The 24,194-nt window shown below is 40.1% G+C and overlaps 1 protein-coding gene across 2 annotated transcripts in view; it reads right to left on the bottom strand.

Moving 5' to 3' along the window:
* Nucleotides 1-3,742: 3,742 nt before the first annotated feature.
* The window catches only part of adgrv1 (adhesion G protein-coupled receptor V1), a 148,436-nt gene continuing 127,984 nt past the window's right edge, over nucleotides 3,743-24,194 (bottom strand). For both annotated transcript variants that reach the window (XM_058636829.1, XM_058636830.1), the window contains 4 exons: nucleotides 19,693-19,814; nucleotides 11,551-11,736; nucleotides 8,037-8,226; nucleotides 3,743-4,238 (listed from right to left, as the gene is read on the bottom strand). In XM_058636829.1, coding sequence (XP_058492812.1) covers nucleotides 4,120-4,238; nucleotides 8,037-8,226; nucleotides 11,551-11,736; nucleotides 19,693-19,814 — 617 coding nt within the window. In that variant the 3' untranslated portion in view covers nucleotides 3,743-4,119. The remainder of the gene's footprint in view (nucleotides 4,239-8,036; nucleotides 8,227-11,550; nucleotides 11,737-19,692; nucleotides 19,815-24,194) is intronic.

Raw genomic sequence — 24,194 nt, 5'->3', positions numbered from 1 at the left:
AAACATGTTCTTCTCTTCAGAAGATAAAATCACAGTAGATCAACAACCAAACACATAACAAATGTCCGTCATCAAACCCAATTCAATAAACAGAAACCAAACTCAAAATCAATATTCGCTGAGAAACCACAAAAATATCAGATCAGATCCACCAACTGTCACATATGTGGTTGTTAGGCTTCACTTATAGTTACAGCAAACGACAAATGTTAAATAAAGGAGGAAACAACTACTGCAACTACAATTCTGTTGAGGTCAGGAGCCAGGAGAGTTTTAGAAAAAGTTGGACTTATCTGTTAGTTGTGTTGTCAGAGAACTCAGCCACTGAATCCAAACAGGTCAGAGTAGAACCAGCTTCAGTTGTTCCTGCTTCAGGATCATCTTGTTTCTCCAGGGCCTTGTTTTTGTTTACGTTGCTTTTGTTGTTTGATTTCTTGTTTTTGTTTTTTTTCTTACATGAATCCAAAAACTTAATGAAATTAAGATTATTTCCTAATGTTTCCATCCTCATTTCCCTCCTTAGATCACTCACAGGTGTGACTGATTTATCATTGCCCCTCCCATTCACTTCCTGTTCAGGTGAAAAAAAAGGCCTGTTCAGCCATTTTCCTTATTTTCCCCTTCCTGCTAAGATATCACATGATTCTTATTTGTTGTGGTGTTTTACAGCAGTTATTGATGACAGTTAAAACAGAATTATTCAAATAAAGACAGCAGGATGGACAATGGAGAACCTACTGTTCACCTCACTTTATAAATCACAGCACTGAACACCACTTCCTGCTTCTAGCTGTCACATGACTTAACGTGCAAATAGCATGTGAATAATGAATACATTTCTTTTAAGTATTTTATGAATTAACAACTTTTAAACCTTACATGGCTCTAAATTCTAAATTCCGTAATTGAGTAAACGTATGTTATGGAAGAAACAGGAGCCTGTTTTCAAAAAGCTATTAGTTTAATTATAATTTAATTTGCAGTAAGTATCCGTCTTCTCTTTTCTTTGGATCTTATTGAATTAAATTGAAGGATCTGGTCTCATCGGACATTTTGAAGGTGTTTTTAAATCACTTGTATGACTGTAAATGTTTTGCCTGAATGCACTTTATATTCATTTTATTTAAAATGATCTGGTTATGTGATTTTATATTGTATTCTGTATGCTGCATGTTTGAACAGCTGTCATACAGACTATATTTACAACTGCTTGTCTTAGCAAGCATAATTTTAATCTCAATGAGTTTTATTACTGTTTTAAAGAAAGGTTACATAAGTAAATAAAATAATCAAAGACAATTACATAACTAGTACGTGGGGTTAGTTAAAAATGACAAGTGCACTGAGGTAACCAGCTGTGAGCATATTATACTCCACACTTATCAGCACATCTGACCAAAGGTCAGCGAGTGTTTCCGCCTCGCGCTCACCGAGCCTCATTAACAATGATGACATAATACATACAAGCAATACAGTTCACGCTAATGGACGCAGAGGTGGAATATGAGAATATGATGGGAGGTTGTACTGATGTCGTGACGGCAGCCGGCGATAACGTATGAAAAGTGAATGTTTGTGTCTTTACCGGTCTTTTTCGAAGAAGGTGAACAATTAAAAACCTCCCTGGAAATGTTAGATGACAATCAAAAGTTTGTGCCGCACTATTACGAGCTCATTAGGAGCAGGAGAGTATAGACCGAGAAGGGTGTAGTCATTAAGCAGAGAGGGGAGAGTTACCTTGTTGAATGAATAATGACTTCTTTGATCATTACATCAATGTTTTTTTCTTTGTAAAACCAAGAGGAAAGAGGAAATACTGAGTCTAAAATGTGCTCTTCAATCATTGAAACAGAGGAGGCTCAAAAAACTGAAGTTTAAGTTTATTTTCAGCACTATTCATGTGTCAAAGAAAAGGTAATTGAATTACCTTGAAATACCTGCAGCAAGGAGTGACATTAGCCAGTGGGGAGGAAGTTCTTCTGGTGATTTAACAGTCAAAATTTGCAATGTTCGCGTTACGTATGGCATCTGTTTTGTTCAGGTATAATAAAGTAGTTTAACAACCAAGCCTGGAGTTTTTTTACGCTTATCTTAAATAACAGACAAGTGTCAGGGAACCTTGGTTCATGTGTGGCTGTGAGTGTTTGATTAGCCTCCGCTAAGCTAACTCACCAATATATGCCTTTTTAAGACCAGCTGGCATTTTTTTTTAGTTTAGTTTATTAATTTCGCACATAAAGAACAAAAATGTAATTGACATACAAATCAAATCATTCACCTTCTTCATGTTTTAAAAGGAGTCCGAAGAAGTTAAAACGTATTTAATTTCACCCATATCTCCTTGAAACGTGAGTTAATTAATCAACATGGCTTCCTGTTGACATCTTTCTCCAACATTTCATCACAACCATACTGGAAATAAAAGGAACCATAAAGATATAAAAGGAATGTCTTATGCTATCAGTAAAAACATTGATATCCTTCAAATGCACTAGCTAATGTTTATAGCCCCATCGTTATCATGGCAATGGCTAGCTAATTCTGCTAGCCCTCCAAGCTAGGCTGCCCAGCTAGCTAGTAAAGGTGAAATGTTTCATGTTACTGATAAATACTCTGGATATGGATAACTAGTCTTTTTTTTTTTTGGCCCAAATTTAAAACAGGCTAAAAACTAGACAAGACTGGCCTTGTCTGGCAAAATTTATAATCTGGCTCAAGCAGGAAAAGTAAAATCCTCTCACGCAGCCACTCACCAAGTTCAGGAGTCGAGCTGATGGAGGGCAGAGCTTAATGGTCAGTGCAAGAGGTCAAGCAGACAATGGATTGTGAGAGGTTCAAAGCTGCTGTCAGAGATGAAAGGGGAGGAATTACCTTTATGTCCACACAGAGAAGAAGAGCGTGTTCAAGCCTCTTTTTATATATACCTCTCTGTATGTATTGTTCACATTACCTTCTTCTGGTATCATGTTGTGTAAAATTGTTGTAGGACGTTGGAGGAAGAAAAAAAAAACACCATCACCATCAAGGATTTTAATGTAATGGTGGTTATTTTTGTGTATTTTACTTCCTCTTTTCAGTCAGTCTTTCCATTGATCCAACTGATGAAGTAAGGAATATTGAACTCTCTTTGGGAATTTTAATTGAAATTTTCAATAGTTATTATTACAAAATAAGATAAATACACATTTTTTGCGGGTATTTTTCTCACAAACACACAAACGTTTTCATGTCAGATTTTGTTGTTTAGAAGTTATTCCACAGCCGTAGCAATAACGAGAAGCAGCACTTTTGCACATGCTTAAAACACATCAGGTTTCTAACCAGAAAATGTGTGGAAACCAAAAATGAAGCAGACAAAGAATCAGGTCTTGTGTTTCCACCGATTTAAAACGAAGCTGATAAAAAACAAATGCATCAGTGTTTTTTTTTTTTTTTTTTTCAAAGACTGACCAACGTAAATGCGGCGCAACTGACGTAAAACAGATTCAGCACGACTGATTGAACTTTTAAAGCACTTCAAGACTGATTTATTGCTCTGTGCAGACACCAGAGCAGTCCGGCATCTCCTGGTTTCAGTAGGTTGTGAAACCCAAGTCATCAAAAACTCAAACCAGCCCTGGTGAGCGCGTGACCTTTGACTCCACTTACATAACCGTCCGAGAGACAAACCCTCTCTCTGTCCCTGTACGATCAATTCTGACTCGTCACGAGCCGTAAAAAATGCAATCAGCACATCCATACGTAAATATATCGCAAATTATTTATTAACAATGTTACACATTCTCCATCCTCCAGCAGCAGGATTTGTGCTAAAGGGGGCACATCTGGTTTTATCGTCATCTAAAGTCTCTACATTCACAAAACAACTCCATCAAGGACTTTAAAAAAAAATTAATTTAGTCAAACATTTATGTATAGGATTATACATACATGTACATACATATATAAAAACAGTACAGTAAAAATAACATACAGTATCAAACATCTATATGAAAATTAAAAAAGGGGGGTGGATTTTAGTGCAAAAGCTTTTTACATTATAAAAATACTGGACAGTAATTGTTTTTTTTGTCTTTCAGGATGTGTGTGTGGGATGTGTGTGTGTGTGAGGTGAAAAGGTCAGAGATGAGTGTCTGCGATTGGAATCCGTCGCAGCTCCACGATCTGGGAGCTGGTGACACTCCCTCCATCGTGGCTTCCAGGAATGGACTCGTTATCGCTGACATTAAGGCCGGTTCCTGAAACAGACATGAAAAGCCTCGTGGTTCAGTCAGAGCAACGAATATATGCCGCTAATAAAAGGTACGATATTATTAAGTTTTAAAAACGGCACCCCCTGGTGGTAACAGAAAATATGTTTCACAACTCCGTACACAGCTCTAACATAATCCAACTCAAAATTGGTGAAATCCCAAAAAAAAATTCACATTGTAGATTATTTCCGATGAATGTCATGACGTATCATAAACTGTGTTACCTGTGTTACCATGGCAACGACGCAGAGTTGGATTTTTTGTGAAAACCCCCAAACAAAACTGTTATAACTTTGCAATAGAAGGTCCAATCTGAACCAAACTTTCTAACAATCTGAACCAAACTTCAAACTTTATAATGAATTATATTTCCCCACCAGAAGAGAATTATGTGAAAATACTACATGTTTTAAAAAAACACCCCGTTGGTAACAGAAAAATATGATTCACGATTTTGTAAACTGCTCCAACAGGGATTATCATATCCAACTCAAAATTGGTGAAAATACTAAATAAAAATAAAAATCCTGTAACCTGTAGATAACCCAGAATATCAGCAACAACATAACCACAAAATCAAATTTAAAATGTTAAAACTCAACAAACAAAGCCGCACAATATCACTTAACTCACATTCTCTCCATTAATACTTAAACAATTAAAGCCTGGACGGCTTCTGCTCACACAACATTTTCGAAGAGAGGACCTTTGTATTTGTTGGTTCAAGGCACCAAAACTTATTAATGATTCCCAGAGCATTTTTCTAACAGAAGTTTAATTATAGGCCCTATATTTTGATTTGTAGGTATTTCCCCCAGGTCTGAACACAATAAGTGAACAGTAACAGTCTGTGCAAACACGTCTTGTTTAACAAATCACTTGTTTTGCAGAGAGTAGCAATAGATTTGGACATTTTTAAAGCACAACCACACACTCTTTTAACTGTAAACTCTGTTTTATAGTTTACTGTAAATGAGTTTGCTGTGTGTGAGGCATTCTGTCATAAATTTGTGTATTTATGTCTTTGTTATCTACAGGACAGTGTGTGATATTGATAATGGAGCTTTAAGTATTCAGCCTGTTCCAATGATGGTAAAGTAATTATCTTTAAATTAGCTCTCGACTATAAAAAAATCCTGTTATCAGTACTGTGATGTAAGATTGTTACTTTTTAACTGCAATCATTTTTGTACTTCAATAATTAACTTTTAAGAGTAAAATGACTCAACACTGGAGACAAAGATGTTTTCTTTGAAAATCAGTGGAGCAAGAGCTGGTGAAATAATCACAGGAGCGTGGAGACACACGGGTGCACAATGACAGTAAAACATGTTAATGTTCAGCCCTCAGTTGTTCACTGCAGAGTTGACCCACAGCGCACCACTGATCCGCCGTGTGTGTGAGTGTCAATGGTTCACTATCAAATGAAGTGTAAAGACAGTCCTTACAGGCCGACTTAGTGACCCCATCACAGGGTTATGTAATTCTGATGATGCTATTATCTTTACTGCTTACTGACCGGGCTGAGATTAAAAACCAGGTTATGGAGTCTGTGTGAAAAGGTCAGAGTTCACCACAGCAGGGAAAGTGTGAAAGGCGAGAACGGCCATGTGAGTTGTAAAGAACGGCAGAGGATGAATGTCATGTTTGTGTTGTACGGTCCAGTGACTGACCACATAAGGGATGTACTTTTTTGAGTGAAATGTCCTTTATCTGCGCTCTGCTGTGCGAGAGGAGCGAGAGCGAGAGAGAGAACAGAACATTTTGTTCTGTTTTGAAAACTGGAATAAAAATATTGGATGAACCTACTGTAATTTTTGGCATGTTATGAACCCACGAGGGTTTAAATCATAACAAAAGTTTATCAGCAGAGATCAAGTGTCCACCGGACAGTTAGGGCTCCTCAAGGCAACATCGACCGCTCTGCCTTGATTAAATCTCACAGGATTGCATTGTAGCTATGCTCTGAACCACCGCTCCGCTCCACTCCGCTGAGTTTTCACTATTTAATTACTGTTTCGCTGCAGCTCTGAGGTTATTTGCTGTTTGGTGACACAGAGAAAAAAATGATAGTCCACTGCTTTCACTGTTAGATTAGATCCATGGCTCTCAAACTGGCACGCTTCCTCTGATGGTACTTGGAGAAACATTTTTGACTGGAGTGCATAGAAAATGACCGAAAAATCCGAGAATTATGATTTTTTTGTATCAATTCCGACTTTTAATTTGACAATTCTGACTTTTAATAATCAATTCTGACTTTTAATAATCAATTCTCACTTTTAACCTGAGAATTCTGATTTTGAATCTGACAATTCTGACTTTAATCTAAGAATTCAGATTTTTTATCTGAGAATTCAGATTTTCAATCTGAGAATTCGGACTTTTAATAATCAATTCTGACTTTTAATAATCAATTCTGACTTTTAACCTGAGAATTCTGATTTTTAATCTGAGAATTCTGACTTTAATCTGAGAATTCTGATTTTTAATCTGAGAATTCTGACCTTTTTTTTTTTTATCAATTCTGACTTTTAATTTGAGAATTCTGTTTTTTTTTTTTTTTTTATCAATTCTGACTTTTCTTAATATTATTGGGAATAAATGTGCCTCCTGAGAAAAGTCCTTAGCTGACTTTGCTCGACCTGTTCACGCCACTGTAAAACTTAACGTTGGTGATAACGGTGTTACTTCAAGAGCTCAATATTTTCTCAGGTGGTACTTGAGTAGAACCACTGGATTAGATTACGACACACACACGTCCACACACCTTGCCCTCAACACCACACAATCAATAAGAATGTACGAGTTAATCTCTTGTCTCACAAAGAGCTTCACGACCCTCGTTTTAAGCTCCATTTATTGCCCCGTTGTGTGAATGTTGTTGATCGCTGTCGCTCGACAAAACTTAACGAGTCGTGCAACATTTTCAATTTAGGCTCCGGCGAAAGATTTCAGTCTCTTTCAGTGGCTTCAGAGTTTACATTGTGTGTGTGTGTGTTGATGATAAATCAGTGAATAGTCTGGGCCTTCAGCTCATTAAACATTGATGTGGCAGTGGAGGAAGAATGGTTTGCTTGGCAGCAGCGAGATTTAAGGTCAGCAGCACAATGACTTTCTCTCGACACACACACACAGATTTATGCTGCTATTCTCCTGAGGACACAGCATTGAGTTCCATTGATTTGCAGTTAACCTAATCTTAACCTGACCACAATTCAAATCTCAGCCCCAAACTTAACCAGCTCCTCAGAAATGAGGATGTGACTCATTAAGACCAGGTTTTGAATATCATTTTAACTTGATATGAAGTGGTAGGGGCTGTAAGTTTGAGGCCTGTGATGAAAATAAATGTTTAAAGTTGTTAAGATGGATGATGATGAAGAATAGATAGATTAAAATCCTTTTGGCATTGCCAACCGAAATCAAATTAATATCAGAAATAAGTGCTGGCTAAAAGAAAAATAGAGTTGTACCCTTTAATTGTTTTAGGTATATGAGGTTTATTTGATTTCTAAGTTGTGTTTTAGTTTACTATCAAGTGTAGTTTTAGTTTAGTTTTATCATACTTTATTGTGCTGATTATGTTTTATATTTATCATTTTGACAATTGTTATTGTGTGTAATGTAGTTTAGCTTGTAGTTGTTATGTATATACATTTATATTTTAATGTGTTGTGTTATTTGAGCATGTAGAGCTGTGTTTTAGTGTCGTACGTGAAACTATCTTATCAAAACGACACAGTGAAACACGGTTTAATGTTGTGTTGGTGCGACTCTCACCAGTTTTTAAGGCAAATATAAGGTCGTCAAACTCCTGCGACTCCTCGTCTGTTGTGACCAGGTTGGTGTTGATGAAGCCTGCATCTGTGCTGTACGTCCCCATCACAGGACTGGGTTTGAACACGCTGCCACCGCCGCCACCGTGTGGACCACTGTGCCGCAGAGACGCCCGCTCCCAGTCTGCGGATATCTGACACACACACACACACAGAGAGAGCCACAATGAAATATCATAATCTCACATTTAAAGATCTGGTTGAAAAATGAACTAATATGGAACAGTATCTAAAAGTTGTTTTACCTGAGAGAAGAATAAAAATACATAAGAGGAATAAACTTATTTAACAAGCAGTTAATGTGAAGTAACATCAAATATCCCCGGAAATGAACTGAATAGTTTATGTCACTGATTACATCTTTTTTAATGCTTTTTCTTTGAAATTGTGCAGATAAAATTAATTCACACACACTGGCCAGATACTATTTTTCAACTATTAAAACACTACATGTCAAAAAAATGTGTGCTTTTCCCTTTTGAAGCAGCAAAAGTAAAGATAGTAAATTTATTATGAAGTACTTTTAGGGTGAGTGAACACAGACACAGGGAGAGAGAACGGCCGTGCCTGTCATCTGTGAAATGACGTCTGTGAAGAGTTGGGGTCAAGCAGAGTGCACGCTGTCCCAGCAACCCGCAGGGTTAAGGCCAACCCACAGGGTCACAGCAGGTTCATGGGGTAAGAGTGAGGGTAGTGGGTTTAAGGTTTCACTCTGAAACAACCTAACAACATGGAAACGATGCTGCCAGAACAACCAGAAACATGAGAGGTTTTCACCCAAAGCCTCTATGTGTATGCATGCATGTATGTATGTATGTATAAATATAAGAGACAGAAATAGAATTGTCTTCGGGCTGTGCAGGAAATTTTTGTTTCTACAGTATTATCTGTCTTTTAATTTCTAAAGAAGTCTGCGATTCAGCGATCTTGGAGCTGCGTGGTGAAGGAACAGCAGCAGCTGTCTTCTACTTTCAACACCGCAGCCATAAAATGGAGTAACCCAAAATAACTGCCGCCTAGAGAAGGTATCGTGTCCTTACCAAATGCAAAAGACGCCCATAGGTATGTAAGGAAGTGACGAGGATAATGTCTGGGACATAAAAATGGGGGAAAATGGAGAATAAACGGGCCTTAAGTGTCCAGGTCATTTTTTAGCAGTAGAACCCACGTCTAGAAGATTTTGTGGGTCCTTCTTGGTGTTTTCAGTCATACTACAACATGTTGGCAGCTGTCTTGCTTTACTAGAGCAGTCTAGAGCTGCTGCCGCCATCTGTGTGCAGTGCAGGGATGTCTCTGGGTGACATGAGATCTATACTGAAAAAACACAGAAACGGAGTCGAGTGGAGCTGAGGATTAATCAGCATCATGTGAAGTCATTTGACAATAGCTGGAATGTAAATGTTTACACTGGAAAGTTACACACCACAGCTTTAATATAACAACTATACACTTGTTTTGCTCTTGGTGCCATGCTTTTATTTAACTTACTGAAATCTCAGATTTCACTGAGATTGTGCCCTCATGGCTTAACCTAGATTACGTGACTCCAGAGTGTAGAGAAGGAGATCAACGATCAAAAAAAGAATCCGGGGGGACTGGGTTTCCTCTCTGCAGCTCAGTCCTTATAGGGAATTCTCTACCAATGAAGCTGCTGAGGAGTTACTAAGTGGTTTACATGTGTGTGTGTGTGTGTGTTTGCATGCAATGTGCTGGAGAGAAAAATCACAAGTTAAGGAGTTAATGTGGGTGTTAGTGAGGGCGGTGTGCGAGACTGTGTCTGTCTGTCCCTATTACTAAATCATGAAACACTAAATTATGGAGAACGTCAGTAAATAAAAGATACCAGAGAATGTTGGTGATGTTCAGTACATGAATTCATTCAGTCCATATTAAAAACATCTTATTTTGTATATTATTATTTTCCTCCAGGACACAAATGTTCCAAGAAGTCACTTCCAGTAGACATTGGTGTTGTTTAAGCATAAAAATGAAAACTCTAGACACCAGAAACAAACACTCTAGGCTCTCTCTTGGGAAGAGAAATGATTATTCTGGGCCACGCTAATGAATTAGACGGATAAACCTCAACAGATAAAGTAGTAAAATTAAGTATGGCAGTGTGAGACGTGTGAGTGTGTGAGCGGTAATGTTCTCTGCACAGTCACACTCAGCTGACGTGAGAAATGTGTGAGGCAAGACCAGGAATGAGCAAACACGACCATGGGAATGAGGACAAGGGAGGAAAAAAAACCTTGACAGTAGTGAGAAGGTGGAACACGTGAAGCAAAGAGAGGAGATTTCTTCTCCCAAACTGGTCCCTGTTTCAACAGTTTTGGCCGAGACTCAAAAGCCGCTGTACGATAACAGGATCAGCACCAGATGCTGAGGTCTTGGAGGACACATGAGGACGGTCACTGCACAGAGAAGTTGCGTGTGAATGTAGCTGTGCTGGCTGCTGCTGGCTCAAACCAGTGATAAGTCTCCGCAGTGACTCGGCAGAAAAGTTTGTGATAATGCTTATATTAGATTGTACATTTTGTCACCAATAAAACTGTCGGGCAAATAAAGAAAAAGAGCATAAAATAGCACGTCGAAGAAGAGAAATTAAGCAGCCGGTTAATTAATCAGGTTGGTTTTTTTTACATTATCGTTCAGTTGCTCCCTTTAGGGGGCGCCACAGCAGATTGGACGATTGCCCCTCTTATGAGGACAACTTTCACTTTCAATATCTGGCAGTTATTCAACCGTTTCCGAATGCGGTACGGAGAAGCTGACGTCACAAACGTGTGACGTACTGGTGAATCTCGTCTTGCGATTGGACGGTCGTTCCTGTGGAAATCCCGAGGGCTACCGTAATGACAAGTATGGGAGCGCTAAGCTCTATTTCTCTGCTTTCTGGTATCCCTCCATCCATCTTCTACCACTTTATCCTCCACATGAGGGTTGCAGGGGGGTGCTGCGCCAATCTCAGCTGACAATAGAGTCCATAGTATTTGAATTATAGAGTCATAGAGTCCATAGTATTTGAATTGTCTAGATATCACAAACGGTCTAGGAAGCACGCATGCCGAATCCTGTCGGTAACAGAAGGGTTAATATTCAATTACTCAGCCAGTAATTGACTTATTTTTGAAGGTTTATACACTTTTGTTCACAGGAACTTGCTGACAACTTCATTTATTTTCATTGAAATGTTAATTAAAGTCAAGTTTTTTTTTTCCGGGTGCCTGCTTCATGCATCTATTTATTTATTTATTTAGTTTATACTGGATTTTATTAAAAAAAAAATATAGAAGGCTCAAAATTCAATGTGTTATGCAGTGTAAAGCAATTTTTTGGTCTGTCGTTGGTTTATTATTAAAGAATAATGCAAGTAAAGTAAACATTTTAGCAGGGGCTGAGCAAATGTCTGTGATAGTTCCCTCATCTGTGTGTGTGTGTGTGTGTGAGTGTCGTACCTCCTCCATGGCGCTGATGAGATTCTGAGTTGATTTGCTGATGTCGCCCCCTACAGTTGTGGGTCCTCCTCCCTGGTACGTGGAGTCAGGAGAGTCGTGGCCGTTCATCTCCACGGTGTAACTGGCTTTGGTCGGCCATAGCAGCTGGTTGTGCATGATGAAGTAAACCGCAAACACGTACAAACCCTGTGTCGAAAGAGGAAAAAAAGATAAAATCAGCATTAAGAAATCATAGTCATACTTCCTCTGTATCACATAAAACCTCTGTAACTTTGTTGGCTCCATTTGTCTCTGATTCTCCATGGTAACGTGTTGACTAATCATTCACCTGCCACTTTATTAGGTACACAGGTCACCTGATAAAGCGGCACCACCTGGTCTGCTCGTCAGCTGCTGTCGCTGCATCTCTTACAAGGTTTGACCTGTCGAGATGATCTTCTGCGACCTTGGTTGTGACGAGTGGTTAGTGGAGCAACTGTTGCAAGTCATTGTTGCCTTTCTATCATATTAAACCACTCTAGCTGTTCTTTTTGACCACTTTTCACCAAAAAAATACTATATTTCTCTGTTTTTGAACCACTCTCTGTAAACTCTTGAGGTTGCATTGCAGTTTTAACAAGCAGGTACCAAATGTATACAATATAACTCTATTAGTGTAAAACATAAGCATTGATTTAACAAATAAAGTTATATCTGCTTTTTTTTCCCTGTAACTGTGATGCTCTGTTTTCACCTCATCATCACTACCAGCACAGCTTCCTGCGTGATTAGCGGAGAATTACTTCATCATCGTGACATCAATGACATCGTTGACACCCTGGTATTTCTACAACCTCCACTTCCTCGTCGTTACGAAAAATCCTGCCGGTCAACAGCACCGGGCTGTGAATTACCCCAAAACACCAGAGTGTCAAATACCATGGGGCCATTCAGTATTTCACAACATTCATCAGCGGGCGATGACGGCAGCTGCACGCACGCACGCACACACACACACACACACACACACACACACACACACACACACAGGCGGAAGAGGCACAAGAGTCGAGTGTGAATCTGCGTCTGTGCCAGGGACAGGAAATGGAGATTGAGTAACTTAAGTGGAAGTCCTTAACCGCAAAAACCCTCCATGGCCATGGTTCTCACAGTGTGGTATGTTTCCCGCTAGTGGTACGCAAGCTTACTCTGTTGGCACTTGGGAGGAAAATGAAACAAAAAGTGTATATAATAATAATAATAATTGGAGGAACCTTATCTGAATCTATCCAGACATACTGTACATATCTAGATGATGTGGTTCATAGTCTGATTACTCCTGCATGTGTACACTTAGTCGGACTGGAGTCGCACTTTGTATACTGTGCATGCACCAATATGTCCTCCCCGGTCTTTGACCCGGAAGTAGAAGGAGACGACGTATAAACTGCAGTACTGTTGGTGGAAATCATACGGCGGCGGCGTCTTTCTTCGGACAACGCGGCTCCATCTAATTTGCATTACGATAAAGATGTATACATACAGAACCACAGCATGGTCCATCTCACTGCTCACCATTTGTTTTCCTGTGACGTAAGGGTCAACAGGAAACTGCAAGCTTACAGAGAGATACAGCGCCACCTACGGAGGCGGAGTCAGATGTACGCGGCAAATAAACTGATTTTCTTCTCCGCATGTATACCCGGCCTCGGCAAGTTGTCCGATTGCCTGTCTTAGTCAGACTACGGCCTTAGCTTGATTAAACGTGTGCAGTATATGTGAGGAAGAGGAGGCTGATGGGAGTAAGTTATCTTATTGGGAATAAATCTGCCTTATGTTTCAGCACTGTATTTTAACGTTGGTGATAATGGTGTTACCTTAAAAGCTCAATATTTTCTACGTGGTATAAAAAGCCGGAGAAGCACTGGTCTCTGGGTCAAGAAATGTTTCTCTCATTATTCAACGCTGCGTTTTGTAAAACCACAATGTTGCGTAAAACCAAGCGAAAGAAATCAGTCCATTAACAAACAACAGCAAACACGTACAGACTGATCCGATGTCATTACCTGAGCTACTGCACAGGATACTGAGACACATGAAAGTGCTTTTAACAGTGATAGTGACGTTCAGCAGTAAGAGCAAGACGAGTGGAAACTGCATCTTTATGGGTTTATTGTAAACGTGGAATTTTCGGGCACATAAAAAGGAGAAGTAAAAAAAAAAAAAGTGTGCAAACATATACCGTAAAATGGAAGAAGGAAGACTTCACAGGTCATTAGCTGCTTTTTATGGTCTGTTGTTCAAGTCAGTTCAGCAACAGTTCCAGTTCTGCAAATCCTCCACATGAATATGCAGTGTTTGATGTCAGATTAGAGAGACAGATTGTACTTTTTTTTTTACGGCTCTTTGTTTGTATTTTTCTTTATCTAAATAAAAAAAAGGAACAAAATGAACTTTTCGCTTTGTGATCGCATGGAACAGTGAACAAAAGCAGACAGGTGTGTATGTGTGTGTGTGTGTGTGTGTGTGTTTTCCCGTCTGGGAGTGTATTTTGCTAATCATCACAATGGTGTTGTGGGTGATTATTGCAGGCAGTGCAGCCAGAGGAACAGGTTTTACAACCACAGGCCTGTGACATAAGTGTTCCCTGATCACTGGCAAGGCCACGTCTATATGGAAGGGAAGCAGAGGCCGGAGGAGAGCGGGAAGAATGGGGGACACAACTGAGAATAAAGTGGAATAAAATCCAATCCAAAAAGGGGAGGAATAGCTTACAAAGCCTATGGATGTAAACGGATAAAACAAATGCAATCAAACAACAAAAAAGTAGATATTTCCATCCCTGTAGGGACTGGTGAGAACGTTAACGTTGCTTTTGGGGACAGTTTTATTCTTTGTTGTTGACAGATTAATGATGATGCCCCCTACAGTCATAACTGGGGGAACACACTGTGAACATGTGATTTTCTGCGCTCATTAAAGCTGCAGCACATCACTTCTGATGATTTTTTGTTGCTACTGATATGACTTTATTTATTATTACGCCCCACAGTGCCTTTGGGTAACTGCACACAGCTCACAGTTCTTTAGCTTTAGCAGCCAGGGGCAGTTTGCTGGGAGGTAATTAGAAGATTTAAACGTGAAAGCACGAGTGGAGTCATGTCCTGGACGAAAACCCGCAACAGTTTGATCTCCAGAAAAACATACAGCAGAAGATAATGCCTAACAAAAAGGCACACGCTGCTTGGTAAAAGCATCAATTATTAATAAACCACTAAAGATACACATTTTAAAATGAGCATGTGAGAATAGAAAATAAAACTTTGCTGCTAGAGAAACGGCAAAAGAAAAACTACGAAAAGCCACCGTAATTTATCAATAATTTATCGATCATAGGTCCAGGTCTGGATAGTACAGTGTCTGGGACTGGATCCAGATCTTGCTCCACCATTTAGTGACTTCTGAGGATATATAAGTAGAGTTTTATGGTATAGGGTTAGGGATAATGTGGAGTGGCAGTGGTGTTTTGGTTATTTTTGATTAATGTATTTTATTTCAGGGTTAAATTTGGACCATTAATAACAATGTAGTACAATAAAAAACAAAGGATTCAGAGCAGAGGGACAATAGCCGGAGCACGTACAAGTTCAATTTTCTGATATAGAATCAAATCTACTAACCTGATGGAGACTAAAAGGTGCTTTTCTACAAACAAAAGAGAGATCTTTGTTGTGCAGCACAAAGTCTCACACAGCTGTAGCATCTGTGTGTTAATGGTGCTCAGTAATCAGGTGTGGGGAGGTGTGCCAGCCACACAACCACATCAACAACAACAACACCACCACCACCACCACCACCACCGGGGTAAACATGGAAAATTCTCCTAATGGAAAATTCACAACATGATGGGAAACAAAAACAACTGCTGAACCAGCAGCAGAAACGTACAGTGTCATAATGACTCGCAAACTCAAGGCAGATGTAGCGAAATGGAAAATAGATAAAAAATAAAGACCTGAGACACAAATGAGCATTGTTTACATACGGAAACGTTTGCCAGAAACAGGTGGTCATGTAACACCTTAGATGGACCTGTTCCACTTTGAGTGCAACCGCCTAAAAAAAAAAATTGACAATAAATCTGATCCCTAAGGGAGGATTTATTGTGCAAATATCCCTTTACGCGAAAATTCACCAGTTCCAACCTGAAAAGGACGATTTTATTGAACGTCGTGATTTGTCCACAAACTAAAATGATTCAGTTTTAATGATTTTCTTTGTCAAATGGCGCAAAAGAAAATATTCAGATTTAAGACGCGGAAAAATCACAAAAAAACACTCAAACTGATCGATAATCATTTGCAGTCCTACAGGACTAAATAATGTGTAAAATAATAGAAAACATTTAATCTAATCTACTCTAGCTGTTCATCTGTATTACAAATTATTACTTTTTAAAAAAAGAAGAAAAGTCACATGGCGGTGACGGTGGCTAGCATTGTTGCATTGTTACATTTTATTTATATTAACCCCACCTTTTGCCCCAATATCAGTTGGGATAGTCGCCATGACAACTCAGGTGGACGATAAAGAAGTAGGCAATGAGTGAGTCCAAGGCAAGACCTTCAAAAATGATCTTGAGAACCAGAGCGGCCTGAAGCTTCATCAACCATGACAAATGAATGTCTCTTTGAGGTGAGAGGAACATACAAGTATCCTCAATCTCATTTACTTTCATTAAACTTTCATTCAGTCCTTAATGGAAGGTCTACAATAACCTATCTTCTCCTTCACACCTGATTGGCTTGCACCCATGCTTAGAACATGGAAGCAGCATCTCCATCAAGGCAGAGTCCTTCTGTTTTATTCAGCTGTGCTTTGTAAGAAAAAAAGTGGGTCAGACCCATTTGTTTACAGCTAATCAATGTGCTTTGATGTGCTTTGGCTCTGGGGCTCTTTACCTGTCCGTTCCATTCTGATGACTCCATCCCTCTGCAGAGACAGACCGAACCCCCAGAGGCTGGAGCTTTAGTCTGAGGTTTGAGGTGGCCGTGCAGGAGCCACAATTGAAAAATCAATTGTCATAATTCTTCTCTAAAAGAGCGTTTAGTCTGGGTTTACAGACTTAGCTGCGAAAAGTCGCCAGGATACGGCAGAGTCGACAGGGACAGCAATGACAGGTCATCTATTAAGCTGACGTGAAGTCGCTTAATGTTATGTTTGACCTCTCTTTCTCTAGGTGGAAATGCAGCCAGCGGGAGACTAATGCTGCATGTTTGACTGTGTGTGTGTATATGCATGTCTGTATGTTTATTTGTTGAAGGTGGACATCAGAAGATTGAATGTTGGAGGAAGCAGAGGCCTTGGGGAGCTAATTAAAGAAAAAAAAAAGAGTATTAAGGCCACTACAGAGGGTCACAAACACTTTAATCTTTAAAGCCTAAGAGATTAAGGCTGGATTTTTACCTTTTCTTAAATTAAAAAAAACAAAAAACTAGAAAGGTTTGTGAATATTAAATGGTTTGGCCGATGTTTGCGTAGATAAATGATTATCAGATGTAAACGTTATGTCCTTATTTGGAATGTGGTCCCAATAAGCGTTATATTCAGGCTCACAATATGGGTTCCCGGCAGGTTTGTCCGTGTTTGCCCACTTGAAGCCCAGTCTTTAGTGCCCACTCTGATTTACTTGAAAAAACAACAATTCACACATTGGTGTGATTGAACACATATAAGTAATGCACCTAAACTTTACACACTAGACCTTTGAAAGGCACCACTCTGTAAATGGATGACCTAATGTCAAAGAGTGGCACAGACTCCACTGCAGCTCACAAACAAGTGCAACATGTGACATCAGCAGTAGGCGTTGACATCACCTCTCTTCATTAGTCACTGTGCCAACACGAGGCGTTTACTTTGGTGCAGCACTGTTGTCTTTAGCATGCAAATGCCACATATCACCACGGGTTACCACAGACCAGCCGAGGCACCTTTTACAGACAGAGAGTGTCTCTCAGAGGATGACAGAAGACATGGTAAACACTTGGTATGGTAAACAAAAAAAAGACAATTAACCTATTGCACCGAAGAGAATGGGCCTGGTATAGAGTCGCACTGAGGCTAGTGAACATCTACAGTGTACAGTGTTTGCAGATCTTTGGACTCACAGAATACGAGTTTCAGCTTGGTATCAGTTGATTATCAGAAACCATCAGCATACTGTACTTACATATCAAAGAACATCATGTGATTATGTGCATGCCAGTGAAAAACAGAAATCTGATTCTCTGCTCTGCAAGTGTTTGATCTTTTTTTTTTTTTTTTTAAATATGTTACTAAGGGGAAACAACAATGGTTAAAAGAAGACTCCGGATCTGGATTTTAAAAACCAACAACTTGTCCCCCCCCCCCGCAAACACCAGCTGTCAATCACACTGGTGTCCACTCATTTGTGCTGTGCTTTAATGTCTGTTTTCTGTTTTCCAACAAAATCTCGTCAAACTCAACAGCAAAATGTTTACCGACGTTATAAATCAAGTTGGGAGTACGCTCATTTTTACATAGACTCACAATCAATAAGAGTTCTTCTCTTTGGAACCAGAGGAGTCGCCCCCTGGTGGCTGACCTTCCATCCTATATCCAAGGCTTCACTTTTCAAACTACTTCCATTTTTATATAAAGTCTATGGTGGAAGGAACTTTTTTCCCCACAGCTGACAGTTGATGAGTTTAGTGAATGTGAGTAACTACATCAATGTTTTCATTTCCAAACAAAAAAACAAACAAAAATTCAGCCAATCCTGACATAAAAGTTGATCATTGATATGATAAACACCACTATGGGCCTTGTTTCTTCAAGTTTACCTTAACATAATCCGTTCATTAGTTATATAATCAAGAATTTGAGCATTACAGAACAACATTCTGGGGTTCATTCCACATTTGGCCAGAGAAACCTGATGAAACAGTTGAGATCGTTCTATAAACTCTGTTGTTTGTTATTAAGAAAACTGTGTGAATGTATCCGCAGTGCTCCAGGTGCGAGGAGATAGCCTACTTGGTGATTGAATCGTCTGGAACTTCATTAAAACCTGCTCGTTATCTCCGCGGCGGCTCGGGGCGCCGAGTCAAAACGAGGTGAGCGCAAATTCACGGAGGAGCAAACGGAGAAAATGAAGAGAAAAACAATGAACACTTAGAGTGCAAAGTGGAGGCGATGAGAGAGGGAGAGATGACAGTAAGAGGCAGGATTGATCTGTGACACACTCATCACCCTGCCTCCCTGTCTCTCTCCCCACGTCTGCCTCACATCAGAGCAGGTCTTCAGACTTTCATCACTCTCTGACTCTCTGACTCAGTCTATCAGCACCAGTCAATTTTGTTTTCTAGAGAGCCATCCAATATTGCAGCCCATAAAATGCAAACACAATGACCGCCCTCCACCACCGAGGAATAAATCTCCACTAATCCAAATAAACACATCTCGATTTTATCATTGTTATTAAGCCCCGTAGCGTCTGTAAAGTCCCTGTGTTTTCCCTCTGGCTTTTTGTGCAGAGTTCACAGCACAGTTCAGCTGCCAGCAGCACTTTGTTACGCATATTTCTAGGGATGAGAACTCTCTGCACAAGCAAAATTAACAACTCAGATTAATGTTGGAAAACACATGAAATGGCAACAGAGGTTAAGGAGGACGATATAATGCAAAGCCAATCAGCGCGTTCATTTTCAGGTACTGCAGAAGTGGAGGAAAACACTACATTTTAGGCGGGACCCAAAACAAAGATCCTGCGTCCCATCTGTGGGTCTCAACCCAGTCTTTTGGAAGATTTTAGTGGCTTTAATAGAGTGGGTTATTAAATATGTTGCCTTTTTTTTTAAAGAGTTCATTCTGAAGCACCCGTAATGTAAATTAAAACATCTGTGAAGGATGGATTTTGATTACATTTTCTTGGGATACATTTTATGGACAAAATAAATAGATTTTGGTGCTGTTCTAGGTGGATAAGGTGTGTATTGACACTGAGGGAGACTGAGTGGCCTTGGAGGAGGTTTTCTCTAGTTCTGTAGGTTAAGTTCCTATTCTAAAAACCTGAAAAATGTGTCTGCCAAAAAGCAAGCAAGCACAAATGCAAATGAATAAGTAAGTGGATGAACTCACCAGGAAGCAGTTAAAGATGACGTAGAGAATGAGCATCCACAGGCTCCTGTAGCCCATGTGCAGTCCTGCCCACAACCAGACCAGAGAGATGAGCAGGAACAGGAAGAGGACCAGCGGCACCTCTGCAGCACAAGATCACATCAGAACATTTAAAACAATATTAACGCAATAAAGAAGAAAGTAACAACGACATAAATTACAATAATGTGCAAATTTTATTCATTCCAGGGCTCATGAAATACAACTGATGAGGTTTTAACTCTTAAACCCAATTCTAACACTTAAACCAGGTCTTAACCCCCAGAAAATGCCCATTAAAGTTGTGGGAACCAGACAAAATGTCCCCAAAATGACAGAAAGGAAGACAAGTCCCCATGATGTGACTGTGTAAAGAGATCGAGGTCCCCACAACATGAGTGATACCTGGAACACACACCTAAATATATTCGAGTTTGACATGAATATGCTATTTGATTTAAATCATGTGAAAACATCACGAGTTTCAGCCACTCAGTGTTTTTGTTCCTGATGATTAGAGCTCATTTATTCAATATAAGTAACAACAGATGAATCTTTCTACACCATGGCTCTCTGAAAGACAATCCCTCGTCCTTCCTATGTTATTAAAGCAACAAACTAATTAAGAATAACCACAGGTCGACATTAATCAACCATCAGAGTGAGTCACCATGACACACACAGAGAGACGTGGTGAATACAAGAACTCACACCTCATTACTATCAACCTTGTTTCCTTCAGGTGGGAAAATGACGAAAAGGTTGGAAGCGGCTGTTGAAACTGTGTGTTTATAAAAAAGAAAAAAAGAAAAGAATGAGCTTCATAACCTGCTGGTTCAGTTTGACTCTTAAAGGCATCGGAGTCTATTTGCCCGTCAACACATGCTCATCACGAACACCACAGAGTGCTTGAGAGTTAAAAACAATTCCAATTAAAGACAATTAAAAACATTATAAGGACATTACGGGGAGTTACCTGCGAAGCAGAGATTAGATTAGATTTCTGAGCTTTAACCTCGGCGTAATAAATCATTTAAGGGAAAGGCTCGAGGTGAGAATTCAGAGCTGTATCTCCAGGGGCGTGACAAAGGTGAGCGAGTATGTAAGAGACGTCATCAGACATGACATTACTGTCACTACTGTGTTTTAATTTGAATGTTTGTGTCTGGGTGTGGTTGGCAGCAGGGGCTGGAATCTGCCAGCATTGTTTCTGCTCATGATCGTCACGCATGGCCGGGAAAAAGCGATGTATCACTGATAATGTTTTTGTTTTCTTATCGTTCATATGCTGATATTAATCAGCCACACAGCAAACAAACTGCATTCTGGGTGAGTTCCATTTAAAGCCAGGAGTAAGAACTTTGAACTGTAACTGTTAATTGCACCTCTGTCTTATTTGTTTTCACATTAGAGTCATACCGTGTAGAGCCTGTGAACCACATGAAGCCCCCAAATCAATTTCCTTGCGACCCGCCACTAAATATCAGGTTATAATGAGTTTTTTATGCATGATTTTTATTTATGGATTCATTTAGCATCATACATATATTCATATTGTCAACTCTTTATCGTTCCAAGTTAAAAATAAACTTTTTTTTTTTTTTAATTCTGTAAAATACCATCATAAATGTCATTATTTTGATATGCCTGACCTTCAAATCCACTGTGAAAATGTCCAGAATTAAAAGAAAGAAACTACTGAGCGCCTCGCACTTCAGTTCTACAGGTCGGTGTTATGTAGGACAGAGATTGTACAGTTCACTTCACAAGTAGGGTGGAAACACAAAACACAGGGCCCCACGTTTGCACAAAAAGTCCGCACTTAGGTGCTACTTCCACCGCCGTCAGTGCCAATCTGGTCCAACTTTTCCTCCGCATCTCCCTGCCACAACTTTGCTCTGGCTCAGCTCGACTTTCATGCCTCTTTCCTTCCCTCTGCCTCTGCCTGGAGGCCTTTATACTGGTCATTATTTAGTTAAATGAATAGGGTGCATCTCATCACCAAGAACCAGCCTAGGACATGGACACTTGCACTCATTGATAACAACATATGTCTGTTTCAATCTATGTCTCTTTATTTTGCGGTAATACAGCACTTTCCAACGGCACCAAAGTCCATTAAGAAAATCTGCAATTTTACGTCACAGCACACAGGAGTTGTTGTTCTACTGCTGCCTCCGTCAATACGTTCAAGTATGGTTTATTGTGACTTTGGGGTTTAAAAACCTTTATTTAGATTTGTTTAAGTGACACAAACTTAGCAAATGAGGCAGCAGTAGACCATTATCCCCACCATCTAAAAACGCCAATTTTCTCTATGGACTTTGGTGCGGGAGAGTGAAATTTCAGTTTCCAGTTGGAAATTGCCGTCTAATGGTTGAGATAGAGTGATAAAAATCTGTTTTTCCTTGTGTGTCCCCTGGAGAGGCCCTGTATTTGGTGTTAAAACCTCACATGACTGTCGCTTTAAGCTCACTGTACATTCTGTCTCAAACCCCTCGTTCTCTTCCGTCTTACACATCTCCTCTCCCTCCCTCCCTCTTTCTCCCTCTCCGGTTGGATTTTTCCAACCTTGTAAGCACATTCCAGTCTGTGCACAGAGCAGAGCTCCCACAGTAAGAGACAAGTTCCCAGGGCCAAAAGAAACCTGACTACAGAATGCTGAGTAAGGGTCTGGCTGCGTGCCTTCAAGAAGGAAGCAAAGCGGCTACTGTACGTGCACATACGCTCGTCTGTACGTGAAGAAACGTGAGCCTTAAATCAACGTACCGTATGGGACGGACTTTGGGCCGCTAAATTATGTCAGTGGGTATATTCAAGTCAGACGGAGCAAAGAAATAAACACTTCAACACCCAGCGGCGCAAGTTGAGTTTTGAGTTGCGAGTGATTTTCGTTGGCGCGGGAGGGAGCTGCGTTTCTCCGCAGCCAGAGCAGCTCCAGGGTTTTGTTTGACCGGAGGGGGCTCCTGGTGTGAGAAGACAAACCGAGAAAAAGTAGCAGGAGTTCAACAAAAACACTCAAGACCGTGCCGCTGACATGACGGTCAGAGTGGGGTCAACAGCTGTAATAACAAGTGCTAGTGAGCGTGTGGAGCGAGAGCACGAGTCATGAACACTGAGTAAGTGTCGGCACGTCGACACGGTCGCTTAAAACAAAATACATCAGCAGCATTAGGACAGAACTCGTTTTACATGGATTAGAAAGTGGCAGAGAGTCGGTTTCTTTAAGGTATTGCGTTTTTTGTGTTCTTTTTTTACTTTATTATTATATATACATAGCCAAGTATATATATATATATATATATAGGTACAGTAGAGACAACTTTAATGCATACTCTTCAATCTCTCTCCATAGAGGAGCATCCTCCTCGGATTTAGATTTAGAATAAAATGTATAGCGCGGGTGAACCCAGGTGAGTCTGCCGGCGGTCTTTTTGAAGTTTTTGTATACGTCCAACACGTCGGCCACAGAAGAGCAGCTGTATTCTGATTCGGTCGTTGCATTTTAAGCGACTTGCTCCAAGGAGCTCCATCGGGCAAAAGTCATTTGTTGACACATTTTTCTGATCATTGGTCTGACTGGTTGTCCGTCTGTCCAGTTGTGTACGGACGCAGTTTCATCTACAAGTGGAAGGTCAAAGGACGACACCCTTGCCAGACTCGTACTCAATCTCAATTGAGAAAGACTGAGACACAGTGCGGCGTTAGCCAGGCTGGAAAATGCATGTAATGACTCAAGGATGACATGATTAGATTTGGATGGTGATCGGGATACAAATCAAGATCCGGGAAGGTTTTCTAAAACAAGAACACTATATAAAAAAATAATGAATGTGTTGCACACAGCGTCCTCAAAGACTTTAGTTCTGCAATCAAACCTCTCCACATTTATTTGTTTATTACCACATTCCTGATCATGTTATGATCAAAGTGCAGCCCGGGGAACACTTGGAGCTATTAATATAGAACAATAACAGTTATTCATTCAACTGTGCCCTATTTGGAAATTGAAAATTCTGCTCACCTCGCCGACAAGAGAACACCATGTCTCGTAAACACACCTTGCAACGTTCAACAGGGACTGCGATAAGGAGCGTGTACGTATGTGTTTTTGGACGGGCACGGGTGCACACGTTTGGTGTCGGTTCAGTTTATTATCAGTTCAGTTCCAGGCTTTTGCTGAGGTACAGGTACGTGTCTGCAGTCAGGCACACGCTGGCACACTTTTAATGACGCAAGAAGTCCTGCGCTATCTCGCCACGAACAATCACATAAACACAGATAAAGCTTATACCTGAGCTTGGAATCTGTCGCGTGGAATTTGAAAATTGACTGAATAAAATGTATCTCGGGTCAGCCATTTGTGCAGTTTTAAACAAAAGCGGAGAAGTGTGGATGTAGCATCAGAGCCAAAAGGGGAATTTTAGAAGTGGCTGACACCGGCTGATTTCTCTTCCACCACTATGTTTGTTTCTACTCTCCGT

The sequence above is a fragment of the Solea solea genome, chromosome 8 (assembly GCF_958295425.1).
Source record: "Solea solea chromosome 8, fSolSol10.1, whole genome shotgun sequence".
NCBI lineage: Eukaryota > Metazoa > Chordata > Actinopteri > Pleuronectiformes > Soleidae > Solea > Solea solea.
This window is presented reverse-complemented; position numbering and strand designations above follow the sequence as displayed.